This window comes from Nesoenas mayeri (genome assembly GCF_963082525.1).
Source record: "Nesoenas mayeri genome assembly, chromosome: 7".
NCBI classification, from domain to species: Eukaryota; Metazoa; Chordata; class Aves; order Columbiformes; family Columbidae; genus Nesoenas; species Nesoenas mayeri.
In genome coordinates this window covers 2,702,782-2,717,280 of record NC_137551.1, presented here as the reverse complement: position 1 = coordinate 2,717,280, position 14,499 = coordinate 2,702,782, and the positions used below count along the sequence as shown (strand labels likewise).

General features: G+C 43.9%; 1 protein-coding gene across 2 annotated transcripts in view; it reads right to left on the bottom strand.

The window, feature by feature from the left end:
* Positions 1-14,499, bottom strand: part of PRKG1 (protein kinase cGMP-dependent 1) — a gene marked incomplete at both ends in the record, with an annotated part of 441,876 nt that overhangs the window by 66,648 nt on the left and 360,729 nt on the right. For both annotated transcript variants that reach the window (XM_080348292.1, XM_080348291.1), the window contains one exon: positions 3,948-4,013. In XM_080348292.1, the coding sequence (XP_080204418.1) occupies positions 3,948-4,013 (66 nt within the window). The remainder of the gene's footprint in view (positions 1-3,947; positions 4,014-14,499) is intronic.

The window sequence follows — 14,499 nt, the reverse complement described above, 5'->3', positions numbered from 1 at the left end:
ACTTTTTGGGTGTCTTTGGGGTGTTTTTGTGACTGCAATGACTGCCTTGTTTCACAAGGAAATTAAAAAGCAAGGCAGCAGCAATGCTGTGAGAGTCTGGTAATTAAAGACCCATTACATACTACCTTTTGGCTTTCCTCGTGGTGTTTTCAACTCCCACTGTTTCGCCCCATGAAGCATTTTAGTACATATATTTTGAATTTCAGAAATTATTTTAGGCAAACCATCTTTTCACGCTTACGCAACGTCCCATCTCAAACCCAACTCTCCGAGACCTTGCTTGGTGGCCTGACTCATCCCTAAAAAACAAGTTTCCTGTATTATCACCCTCAAAACCCCCCAGGCAACTAAACGAGCCCTACAATTGCTCGTAATATTGTCAGAAATTGTTCTTCCACCTCTCTTTGGAAGAACTTGCTTTGGCACCAAGGGGTGACTCTTGCGCGTCAAGCGTACAGCAGCTGTATTGGCTCTAACGTGTCTGGGGAACAACTTCTGGATGTTTTGGGAAGATTTCTACAACGAAGCTGATGACAAGATAACACCAATGGGTAATATTAACACCAATCGCTAGTAAGACTGAAATTCTCCAGTCTGACCATTAAGGCGATGATATTTTCCCATAATTTGTTCTTTGAAACTGCAATGTTAATTTTGCTGAAATGTTTCAGAATGAGACACGCACAAAGCAGAAAACTGCTGCTTCGTTATATTTGATTAACAAAAGAGCCTGCCTTGCAATAGAAAATATTAGGCAACCTTAATGACATGCATCACTCCTTCTTCTGCACAAACCAGCTTTGACTGCAGGTAACACTGACTTCCAGCTTCCATTGCTACCTTGCATATCACTCAACACCAACATTTACCATAACAAACCAAATAGTGTAATATTCTGTCTATCTGGATGTCAAGAAATGCTACTTTTCCTCCTTAACAGAACAGCGTCTGCACAGTGTTCCAAACTTACAGATGTCTTAGTAGGTTTTCGCGATATTAAATGAACTTCTACAGTTATTTGCATGCCTATAATAAAATAATAATCTAAGAGAAGAGCTATGCCAAGAAAGAACTGGTCAGGACACAGGACAACCTTCCCTGAGCTATAAATAGTGCTATAAATAGCATTCCTTTTCTTGCTCTATAAATAGGATTCTTATGAATAGTGTTACTGTGCTACTAATTGCAGAGCGTTACTAGAATCGCTGGTATAGATTAACTACAGCTTCATCAGTTTAAATTTAACTTGTACTTCCTTACTGTTTCAAGGGCATTATATACTGAGAAAAAGGCAAAAGAGACAAGCAAAGAAACAGTCGGTAAAACCATCAGGAATGACTGACCATGCAATTACTGGTTATTTGGTTTTTTTTAATGCTTATGGTGCAAACCAAAAATATCGCTTACAGAAGCGTTGAGAAAAATGCATAAATTACTTGTTGTTTTGTATTTCTCTGAATAAATGCTTGCTAAATTATCTAAATAAATCCGTTTTTTGTCTCTTTGCCCCTCAGGACAAGGGACAGCATGTCTTTTATCAACCAGTCCACCTGGCTTGTGTACATGACCCACAAGTCACTCAGCTGACAATCCTGAAGTTCACCATCTGTTTCCAACAGATAGACTATATTTGTTTTTTCAGTTGTTGATAAACAAACTAACCTATCAGAAGACCTGGGATTCCTGAAGTGTTATTCCGCAAGTCGGCCATTAAAGAACACCAGATTTCTAGAAATGAAGGACTGTAAAATAATACAAACCACTTGTGTCAAAGCAGGATTGAGCGTATGCATCTCTCATCCATCCCACTGGAATATCGGAAGGGCTTCAGAGGTCTCCCCTAACCCAGCATCTGACCTTTGACAGTGTCTTGCATCAAGACTCTGTGCCCAGGGAAGAGCTCAAGGACAACAGGGAAGAGCTCAAGGGAGTACGGTCTGGATGACCAGGTAGTGAGGTGGACTGTGAACCAGCTGAAGGGAAGAAACCAGAGAGTCGTGGTCAATGGGGCAGAGTCCAGTTGAGGCCTGTATCTAGTGCAGTGCCCCAGGGGTCAGTACTACTCAATATATTCATCAATGACTTGGATGAGGGAATAGAGTGACTGTCAGCAAGTTTGCTGATGACACCAAGCTGGGAGGAGCGGCTGACACTGGAAGCTGTGCTGCCATCAGAGACCTGGACAGGCTGGAGAGCTGGGCAGGGAAAAATTGAATGAAATATAACAAGGGCAAGTGTAGAGTCTTGAATCTGGGCAGGAACAGCCCCAGGTTCCAGTATAAGTTGAGGAACGACCTATTAGAGAGCAGCATAGGGGAAAGGGACCTGGAGGTCCTGGGGACAGCAGGGTGACCATGAGCCAGCACTGGGCCCTTGTGGCCAGGAAGCCAATGGGACCTGGGGTGGATTAGAAGGGGGTGGTCAGTAGGTCAGAGAGGTTCTCCTGCCCCTCTGCTCTGCCCTGGGGAGACCACACCTGGAATCTTGTGTCCAGTTGTGGCCCCTCAGTTCCAGCAGGACAGGGAACTGCTGCAGAGAGTCCAGCGCAGCCACCAAGATGCTGAAGGGAGTGGAGCATCTCCCGTGTGAGGAAAGGCTGAGGGAGCTGGGGCTCTGGAGCTGGACAAGAGGACACTGAGGGGTGACCTCATTCATGTTTACAGATATCTAAAGGGTGAGTGTCAGGAGGATGGAGCCAGGCTCTTCTCGGTGACAACCAATGGTAAGACAAGGGGCAATGGCTACAAACTGGAACACAAAAGTTTCCACGTAAATTTGAGAAGAAACTTGTTCCTGGTGAGGGTGGCGGAGCCTGGCCCAGGCTGCCCAGGGAGGTTGTGGAGTCTCCTTCTGTGCAGACATTCCAACCCGCCTGGACACCTTCCTGTGTAACCTCATCTGGGTGTTCCTGCTCCATGGGGGGATTGCACTGGATGAGCTTTCCAGGTCCCTTCCAATCCCTCACATTCTGGGATTCTGTAACACCGCAGTTTGCGACATTTGCCTCGGTCCCCTCCTACACCTCTCCACAGGATCCGAGCCCAGAGGTAGGCTCTATGTCTTTAAAAAAATCCAATGGATTTCTTTTCATTTCCCAGACTTACAAACTCTTCTGGTGTTTCCTGTAGCTCTGTGGGTGATCCCCATGTGAAGAGCCACCTCCTTTTGGCTTTCACCTCCCTCCCACAGGTTTCTGTGTGAAAAAAATCGATCCCCATTCATCTCACCCGCCTCTCTCATGGTTTCACGGACCTACACTGGATTCCCTTGGAAAGACCCTTGTGGAAGATGTGGCCGTACCTCTCGATGGCCCACGCCAGTGCTTCCCTGCCCTCACACCTGGAAAACCACCCTAAGAGTCATGCTGAATTTTCAAAAGGTCATGCTCATTTTTTTCTAATCTCATTCCCATCAATTGGAAAGAGCAGTTGAATCTGCAGCACTGTTTTCTGGAGCCCAGACATTTATTTTCTAGATTTAACCCCCCTAATTCCTTCAAGCTCCCTATATAAGACATTATTCTACTCTTCTGATCTCCTTCGAGCCGTAGAGCTTCCAGCAGGACTCGGTCCTTTGGACGAGGGCTCTCCGTCCCCACATGGACTTGAATAACAACATCTTGCTTGAACATTTGCCAGAAGCTCGATGCCTTTCATGACATTTTGCCGACACAAACTCAATCTGTGTTCCACCGTAACGCCCGGATCCGTTTCCGCAGTAACACCATCTCCCCATTTATTTCCCTTTTTCTGAATTTGTCACTACTGAGTTTCACCTTGTTGATTCAGGCGGATCTTGACTCTACTTCATCAAGGCCGCGGACAGCACACTGTGGATTTATTCCTCCAAATTAAGCGGCTTCTTTGGAGAAAATGATCAAGGTCTCTTGTTAAAAGGTGCCAACTGGAGCTACAGCCCACCCCACGTCAGGAAAAGCAGGTACTTACTCTCTGTCTATGACCAGACACGTCACCGCTTCAGCCGCAATGACGTTGGCTGTTCTGACGTCCTCCCTGAAAGACAAAATATGTTTCTTAAGTAGGCTGCATTGTTTTCACGACAATCTTTTTCATTCCAAACATATCACATTCTCAAAGCACTTCAAGAAGAAATTTCTGGGTTTCACAGCTTTTTCCTCTAGATTGGTTTGATGTTCATCATCTGTACGGGCCTCAAGCACATAGAAGCTAAAAATTCCACGCGAGTGGAAAAAAGAAACAGGTTCTCCTTGTCAATAAGAGGCCAAGTCTCACTTCTTACTATGCACATTTGTCCACAGAAATAGCTTTTTATCAAAATATCAGCTATTAGAGGAGCTGACACTGTGCCAATGGAAGGGGCTTGACTGGAATGGAGCTTTCGAAAGGTCTCAGTATTAAAACACTGCACTGGTGCTTTTCACCAGCTTTTCGGAAACTGAAACTATTGCACTTAGAGTTTTTAATTTCTTCATGACCAAGTGCTTTGGTGTCCTCCCTTCCCTGCCCCAGGGAGAACTTGGCCGCGGCCAGTCCAAGCTATAAATATGAAGTTAATTCATTTTAATCAGCCTGATTGGGTGTTTCATCGGATGCCATCATGGTTTTTGTGCTGGCCAAACAAATGTCCAGGATTTAGAGTCGCTGTTTTCTTCCAATTCACTCCAAACCTTCCTATGGATGAAGAGTAAGTGGATTACAGGCAAAAGAGACCCGTGTCCTTTAAACACACCTAATTCATTTAGACTGGAAAACCATGGTACATTCCCACTGAAGCAGAAAATGAGATTTAAAAATGCCGTTAGAAATGCTGTTTAAAGATTGGAGGTATTAAAAAAGTGCACACATATGGGAATATACACTCTCCCTTTTAAGATAATCATTAATTAACTTTGATGACTTTTGAGCTACTTTAATATCATTAAAGCACAAATGAAAGGAACGTTTATATTCAAGTCTATAGTCGTTGAATCTATTTTCAATGAAATTGTGTATTAGTGCTAATTTATCCACGCCAATAAACAAAATTATGATAATTTAAAGCAAGTAGAAAGATGTAGTTGAATAGCAGTAGAAAATTATCTCTATTAACTTCTAAAACTTAGATAAATATAGGGAGGTTAAGGACTGATAATATTTAATATCCCATTAAGTTGCCGTAGCCAACTTTTGCCGGTATATTAATACATTAAAACGAGTATGTAAACTCTGTGGTTGTTCATTAATTACAGTTAAAACTTATTTGTCCCATTATCTCAGATGACTTTATGCAAAAAATATTATACCTTTACGGTTGTAGATTACAGAGTAAGTATAGTTATTATATTATAGTTATACGATTAAGGACAAGTTCAACACGGATATTTTAAATAAACCTTGACACTAGAGATTAAAATGCACAAGTAACTGTTACGGTTTCCACTATCTTGTACTTAATACTTCTAATTAGCATGCAGTTAATGCAGGATGAAGGCACTTTCCCAAAGGGCATTTCACTTTGCACAATCACCCGACCCAGAGGAACAGCAGGTATTACTTTCCTAATGCAGAAAGTCGCGCGATTCGGAGGTTTCCTTATGTTCTGCACAAGTAGAAATAACTGTTAAATAAAGTGGCTCATATATGAAGAGTTAAATCAAGAGACGGCAACGTTTGGGTATCTCCAAAGCCATCCTGAGCATCCTCACCAGCAACCCACCCTCATCCCGCAAAGACCAGCAAAGGGACGGATGGGGAAGCAGCTTTGGTTCCCACAGTCCAAACCTCTCCTGTTAGGGGGTGTTCACCAACCAGGCTGCAAGCAGGAGGAAAAATTTAACTAAGTTTCTAAAAACAGAAGGAAAAAAAACCAAAACAGTGTATTTTCAATTCAATATAAATGTTAAATCTTCATGTGAATCAGCTGTGAAACACAAGACACGTTCAGACTGCCAAACACCTCGCGTACGCTGAGAAATGACAAACATACCTAGAGCCGTGTCACCGAGCTACGGATTAACCTCGGGCACCTTCAAGCATAAGAAATCACCAGCCCGTTTTAAAAGGTATCGCTTGGACGGGCGGCCGCCACCTACAGCACACAGCGTTAAACCCAGCACCTAATTATTACAACTGCACGGCTTCAAACGTAACAGTAATTATGTGAGGCTCATAGAGTCAAATACAACAAGTAGTTGTTTGAGGTGAGTGGCATTAAATGCAGTGGCAATTGTTAGAACTGCACGGCATTAAATGCAAAAGTAACTATTAGAATTGCACGGCATTAAATGCAAAAGTGGTTAATTGAAATGCGTGGCATTAGATAGAACAATTATTAGAGCCACATAGCATTAAATGCAAGAGTAATTATTAATAACAGATGTGCATGGCACTAAATACAACAAGTAATTATTTTAAGTGCATGGCACTAAATGCAAAAGTAGTTACTAGAAGTGCAGGGCATTAAATGCAACAAGTAATTATTAGAATTGCACAGCATTAGATGCAAAAGTAGTTAATTGAAATGCATGGCATTAAATGCCACAAGTACTCATTAGAAGTGCATGGCATTAAATGCAAAAGTATTTAATTGAAATGCATGGCATTAAATACAAGAGTCATTAGAACTGCACAGCATTAAATGCAACAGATTGTTTTAAGTGCACGGCACTAAATGCAAAAGTAGTTAGAAGTGCACAGCACCCGATTATTAGAAGTGCATGGCATTAAATGCAACAAGTGATTATTAGAACTGCACCCCATCAGATGCAATAGTAGTTAGGCATTATATACAAGTAATTATTAGAAGTGCACAGCATTAAATGCAAAATTAGGTAATAGAAGTGCAGGGCACTAAATGCAACAAGCAAGTATTCGAAGTGCAGACCACTAAGTGCCACAAGCATTTCCCAGCGAACGCCTTGGTTGCAAACACTGACTGGGACACTCTCTGGCCTTCGTCCCCGGAGTACTCATCGCTGCTCCCCGAGAGGCCGCGCTCGGCCTCGGACGCGTCGTCCTCACTCCCCGAATACGCCATCGCCAGCCTGCGCCTCCACCATGGCCCCCGAAAAACGCCTCCTGCCCCCCAGCCTGTCACTCTGCGTTGTCCTCCGGGCGAGTGCTGGTATTTTACAGCCCCTCCAGCTTCAAACTTCGGGACCTGGAGAAAGGTCAGAGCTCGGGGGGGCGGTTCCAGGGAGCAGCACCGGGAGGTCCAAGCAGATTTTGGAGCCAAAGATCAGTCCGAGGCTGCAGAGAGGTGGCACGAGAGCTGGCACCGCTCCTTAACCCTGCACTGGAATTACACAGCAACATTCTCCACCACCTTAAAGCTGTTACGAAGTTTATCACTATAACCATCATTATATTATTTAAGAGATGAAACGCATATATTTGTATTTTTCTGGTTATAATTGGTTGCCCAGTTCGCCGGATATAACTTCAACAGTTTTGCTTCTGACAAACCGGCAGCAACTTAAGAATGATGATTTTTCTTTAACCCCTTTCAGGAACTTTCCTGATAAAATTCTATTGATCCCACTGTTTATAAAGCTGCGTCGGAAAATAAGAATATGAAATACACAGGCAGCTTTGAGCAGAGATAAAGTCACACATCAGCCTCTGTTTCTTTACCTTCAGCTGGAAAAATGTGCCTTAGATTTAAAAAAATCTTGGGAGATGTTCCCATCTTTTTGCCTTTTTTGATGCCCCCTAACTCAACAAATTCCTGCTCCAAGTCGGTCACTCATAGCTCCTACCCACCTAACCCCTTCATAATGCTGACATAATTCCTGAAATAAATGGGATCACTTAATTTAAAAATATACCATCCTATTTACTTGGCGCTTGCTGTTACGCCGCCAGCAAACTCCGCGTTAACCCAGCAGACAGATACGACCTTGGCACGATGCTGCCCGACTTTTGGCATCGCTGCCCCTGGCACCAAATAACACTTGGATACTGCTCCGAAGGATCCCCAGTAAAAGTCATTTTTACCTAAAAAGCGATGGCATAATCAGAAAATACCCAGCAAAATAATAACGGGAGATAGAGATACTGGGTGTCGAGTTATGACCACTAAACTCAAGCCGTTAACGGATTTTTCCCATCAATTATTGTTTTTCCTTTAACTTATTTCTTGTCCTAAGTACTTTTAATCAACCTTATTAAAAACACGGTAACAAAGTCAAGTGTACAGTGCTGGAAAGTGGTAAAATGCATTAAATAACTTCGATATCAGCAAATTAGGAACCTCCGGATGTTCTTCCCACAGCAAATTTTTAAAACCCACCAGGGAAGACCTAATTTTTCTCTTTCCTTCTTTGAAACCCTCATTAACACCATTCTCAAGTCTAAATTATCTAAACACTCATTTTCCAAAGTCCCACATGACGTGAGCTTTTTATCCTAGATCCCTCCCAGGCAGCAGCAGCTTCTGCAGAGCAGCCACCAAGGACCAGACATGGACTCATCTCCTTTAGGGGGCTGGTCAAGGTCCTTCAGCTACGTGGGCAAAGAAAAATGGGTTGTTGTGAGAGCTGGTCTGAAGATGGAGCAGTATTGGCCTGAACATCACCATCAAGAACTGAGAGAACTGAAGCTGAGACAGAAAGAAGGCATGGACAATGACTTGGAGAGAGGCCCGAGGAGAAGCATTATGTTGCACTCTTTCTCCGATATGGGGGGGCTCCTGCTAACAATGGCTGTTGTGTGGATTTTGCCTGCTGCTTCAGCTAAACCAGCCCCCGCCTCCTGAAAGCTGTTGTTAAGAGGGTCTCTTTGACCCAGAAACAATAGTCACTGCCTCAGTTACACATCCCTCACCTCTTCCCCCAAACAATGGCCAACAAAAAGGAGCATGCCCAGAAGCTCACCAAGGGTACCGAGGTCACCTGATGGACCAGAGAAAGACCCCTGAATGCTGGACACGTAAGCGTTGGCAAAAGAAAGCGTGAATCTTTTGAGCCTGCACATACGAGCCTGGGTTGTGAAATCAAGGCGGAGACTGGGCTAAAACAATGGGAGCAAGGGGGGGTGAAGAAGCATAAAAGGGGTCTCCAGAATTGACACCATTGAAGATCTTCCCACCAGAGGATCCCAAACCACGATGGAGGACCAGCAGGACTCCACAGGACCGGAGACCAGAGGGAGCTTCTGGAACTGGACTGGTGAGAAACGCAACCTCATTTCTCATCTTTACCTGTACTTTTCCCTGTTTCTTTCCCCTTTCTTTTTCTTACTCTCTCTATTGCGTGCCGCTTTATGGGCAAATTAATAAAGTAACACTGCTTGATTGAATTATAACCCCTTGGCATTTTGGTCGCCTTAATTTTGCACTCTGAGATCAAGGTAAAAGAACCATCACGAGTCCATCACCGAATCGACTGTGACAGTTGTCAGCATCATTTTTAGAGAAAAAAAGAAAAAGCAACAAGCCTAACTATAGATTTTGGGATATGCAGCAGCCTGCACGTCCATTTCAATGGGATGGCCATCGCTTTGATGGCCACGGTCTGACCAAGATAACTGCCATCAGAAGGTGGTTTTATCTGAAATATTAGGACTATCCTTGCGAATGATGCGATCACCCAACACCCTTGGAAGCAAATGCGAGTTGACTTCATGCTGCTCTCAATCTGTGCCGCTCTGCACCCTCTTTCCTACTTTTTCGTGGTGGCCATCGTTGAAGTCAAATCAACGCAGCCCTAGAGCATGGTGATGTGGTTCATCACTGATGGTGTAAGCCAGAAACTGTTTGGTTTCCCAAGACTGCAGTTTTCTGAGAACACAACATGCACTTGCCATTGGTTTTGACTAGAAAAATACATTACTAGAATTAATAAGCACAACGCAATCATCTAAACGTCTACAAATTTTAATGCCGACCTAACAAAGATGCGCAACTTGAAAAAGCTTTACTTGAAAGGAGTTCTGGCATTCCATAAAATCTGTGAAAAGCCCCATCGTTGCAATAGGAGAAGGCGTTAAAATCACGCCTACAAAAGGAACAAAATAGGGTAGGAAAGAGATGTTTGTACCTCAATTTGGAGGCACATATCAAAACACACCCAAACTACCTGTGCACCTTTGGTTATAGAGCTATTAGGAAAGGGAAATATAGAACAATGTTTCAGTTTGTTCAGATAAGATGGTTTAAAACTATTATTTTATGTGGTTTTTATTCAATATAAGCAAACCATACGACTCTTGAAATAGGCTACACTTCTAATAATTTGTTTTGTGTCTGGTGACTTACTTGCTCTTTCTAAAATATATTTATATTCCCAGTGGCTTCAACTGAAAGTTTCCAGCCCTGGCAAGGATTGCTCAATAGGATTTACAAAAAAAGAGCCCTCCCTGATAACTTATTTCAATATTTACGAAGTTAATGACTCGGAGATGGTGAAAAGGGCTCTCAAGATACTGTTGGTCAAAACAATTCTGCTCTGTCCTTACCGTACTGACACTTCTGAAAGCAAATGGAACTCCCAACAACTCACGCCAAGACTGAAGTTAAAATTCCCCCAACAAGTCGCGATGTGCTGGGATCATTGCAGGATGCCGGGTGATGTCTGACAATGATTTTCTGCTTTGTATTAATGCTGGGAAAAGGGAAACACCTGCAGGGCTTCTGCTTCTTTTCAGTTTTATCAAGTCCAGTTTACATAAAGCACAATTTATTTTTGTATTAATGCACATGCCCTAATTTAAAAAGTAAATGTATATCTAATTTTTGCAATCATTGTATGTATATGGGGAAACAACTATGGTTACAAATACTGCACTGGACTGCGACTGCTCCTTTGGTGCTGCCTCCAGTGAGCCATTTCACCAATTCCTACATTTCACTATATTCCTATATAGAAATGCATTTCTCTATATATGAATATTTCCTGTATTTCACTATACTGCTGAATTTCGCTATGATTCCCACGTTACGATGAGAAAAACACTTTAATTTACTGTGTGATCCCCTGGTTCTACAGAGAGAAGAAACTATGCAAGAGATGGCCTCTCTTATTTTTATTGGATTATAGACCTGACATAGCCATGTCAGTATTAATTAAAACAGAAGCACTATGACAGGTGCTATCATATATAATCTGATAGTACTGAACCCACTCCTGCCCCTTGGTAGAGAATGAGGAGATGCAGAGGGCAAAAATTATTGCAAACACAGAGATTTCTGCTGCATTTTTAAAAGCTGGTGTAAAATCAGCAACCTTCACATTTAAACATATGATCCTGAGCTGCCAGCAATTTGGGAAACCTAAAGGAGGCTGCGAGGTAATTGTGGCTGAGGAAAGGGTGACGAACCACAGAGGGTACGGTGTTAACGAAGAGAGTGCTCTGGTACATTCGCACTGTATTTAATCCATATTTGACAACTGCAAACTACTCCAGAAATAATCTGTGACTTCTGCCACAACTAATTTAACCCACAAGCACTTCACCTGAGCGCTAAGTGACTAATTTGCCATTATTTTCGAGAACAGCTATATTAAAATCGAATTAAAGTGCGACCCGAGAGTTTCAGTAACGTGAGACATCTATTACACATGAACAACATAAACGCTTGTGCAACGTAGTTTTCAACCATGTGCAAGAGGTTCCTATGGTCACAGCTCCGGCTCAGAGCAGCTAATGTCTATGAAAATATCTGTAAATGTGTTTTCTAGGTGAGTAAACCAACGCAGGAGGAGCTCAAGTGAGATGCCCAATTTTTTCCTCTCATTTCAAGTGTTTCTAGGATTGTTCTTTTTCTCTCCTTTGTGCGTGAGAGCACTGGGACAAATCCCCTTTGTCACGCTGAAGCGATGAGCAACGTATTTGTTTATCGAAACCACAGCTCATCGCAAGGATGTCTGGCCTATCTGCAAATGCCAAGAGGCTCTTTCAGTTGAGAATATTTTTAAGGGTTTATTGTGAATTCATGACTTCTTTTTTTTAAAGAAGAACCATATTTTTAAGCAGTGCTCTTGTTAAATTCCTGAGCACTCCAAAGAAGGAAGGCGGAGTTGTTATAGGATTATGGCTTCTCCTTTACAGATGCCAGCGGCAGGATCTCAATCACAAGCCGTGGGAGATGTTTTTTCATCACTGCTCATCTTTGGCTGACACTACCACCCACCACCAAGCTTCGCAGGTACCAAATTCCAGTCTCCTCCACTTCAGGTCGCTGCAATCCCACCTAAGGCAGGTGGTTTGCACCAGCCTCTTACCTACCTCCTCCCACAGGCAACGCTCTTCCCATCCATCCCAGTGTCCCCACCCTGGTCACTGTGTCCATCTTACTTTCCTCTCCAGGCTGGTGACTCCTCAAGGTCCATCCATCTCTTTTTCACTCTGCAGGTCAAATTCACTACAACCTTCCTTTATCCCACAAATACCTTGACCTTCTTGCATAGTGACCAACTGAGCAACCTGAGCTGGTGAAGGTGTCCCTGCTCATGGCAGGGGTTGGAGTGGATGAGCTTGGAAGGTCCCTTCAACCCAAACCATCTGTGATTCCGAGTCACAGACTTAAGTTTACAGAATCCCAGAATGTGAGGGATTGGAAGGGACCTGGAAAGCTCATCCAGTGCAATCCCCCCATGGAGCAGGAACACCCAGATGAGGTTACACAGGAAGGTGTCCAGGCGGGTTGGAATGTCTGCAGAGAAGGAGACTCCACAGCCTCCCTGGGCAGCCTGGGCCAGTGTTCTGTCACCCTCACTGAGAAGAAGTTCCTCTTCAAATTTAAGTGGAACCTCTTGTGTTCCAGTTTGCACCCATTACCCCTTGTCCTATCATTGGTTGTCACCGAGAAGAGCCTGGCTCCATCCTCCTGACACTCCTCCTTTCCATATTGATCCCCAGGAATGAGTCCCCCCTCAGTGTCCTCTTGTCCAGCTCCAGAGCCCCAGCTCCCTCAGCCTTTCCTCACACGGGAGATGCTCCACTCCCTCCAGCATCTTGGTGGCTGCGCTGGACTCTCTGCAGCAGTTCCCTGTCCTGCTGGAACTGAGGGGCCACAGCTGGACACAAGATTCCAGGTGTGGTCTCCCCAGGGCAGAGCAGAGGGGCAGGAGAACCTCTCTGACCTACTGACCACCCCCTTCTAACCCACCCCAGGTACCATTGGCCTTCCTGGCCACAAGGGCCCAGTGCTGGCTCATGATCATCCTGCTGTCCCCAGGACCCTCAGGTCCCTTTCCCCTACACTGCTCTCTAATAAGTCATTCCCCAACTTATATTGGAATAGCTTGGTGTTGCCCTAAGTGTGCCAATAGGCCTTAATTACCCTGAGCAGCAGAAATTGGGACCGTCACCCAACATCTTCTGTCTGTGGTCCAGGAGCCCCATTTCAGCTCAGCCTGGGACCCTCAGCTGTAGGTACAGACTTGTCTCTTGTCTCAAGCCCCATTTCTTGGGTGGACCTTGGATCTACAATGTAGACAGCTTGTAGCCCATCTCCTGGACGGCCTACGCCTAACGCTGTAGCTGTAGCCTTGGTTCTAGCCCTGTCTTTGCTAGGACTCCATGGGTGGATCTAGGACCCAGGTCATCCTGTCCTTGTCTCCCAAAGTGCAGGAGCACCCTGTTACCAGCACCCACCTCTCACCCAGCTTCACTCAGAATGGGTTTGACTTGGCTAATTACAGCGAACCCTTCCTTTTATTGGCTGCATGAAAGGTCAGGCCAATAACGGGATCGAAAGCAGTATAAGCAAGAGCAGCAAGTGCCCAAACCCTTCATTTTGGACTAGAACAACAAAATTAATATCTCAGACACCAACAGTTCAGGCCGAGTCCTCAGTTTCTCATTCTGTGTGTTATTTTATGGTGGAGGATGGAAGCTCAGGACCAAACTTAAGGTGACTCTATAACCACAACCTAAATGATCTGGGCTTGCCTAGAGGATAGGCATGGCCTAACCTTCATTCCTGTTTTATCTTTTGAAGGTGGGACTAGAAATCTCCTTGTCTTTCAGATTTCGCCATTTAAGCATCACAAAACCTGCCAAGCTACGGAAAGGCTCCATTTCTAATATAAACCAGAACAAGAGAACGACTTAAAAAATGCATTGAACTGAAGTGAAAAAGCAAAAGATGTTTTGCCTGTGAAAGACGTCTCAAGAAACCTATTTTTTTATCCATTAGAAAGTGTTCGTAGACCTTAATATTGGTAAAGCCCCTCCTGATTATGCTCTATCACCACTAATATATTTACTAAAATACCCCTGGACCCAGTTATGTAACGTCTGGAGAGCAGCATAACACAGTCTTGGAAAATAAAGTGAAAAAAATCTGAAAAAAATCAATTTGCTGCAGCCCGAGGAGAAGCCAAAAGCTTTGGAAAAGCATCAAAAAAGTCAAGAAAGATTTCACGTTCCACCTCTGCCGAGCCTGGATGAGCAGGAGAAGGGCAGGGGCTACACATTGCATTCAGTAACCACAAACCTAAATAAAGCATGACTTAAACCAAATATAACCCCAAAGCTGCAGATACTTCAGGCTTGTTATATATATCATAGAATCCCAGGATGTTAGGGATTGGAA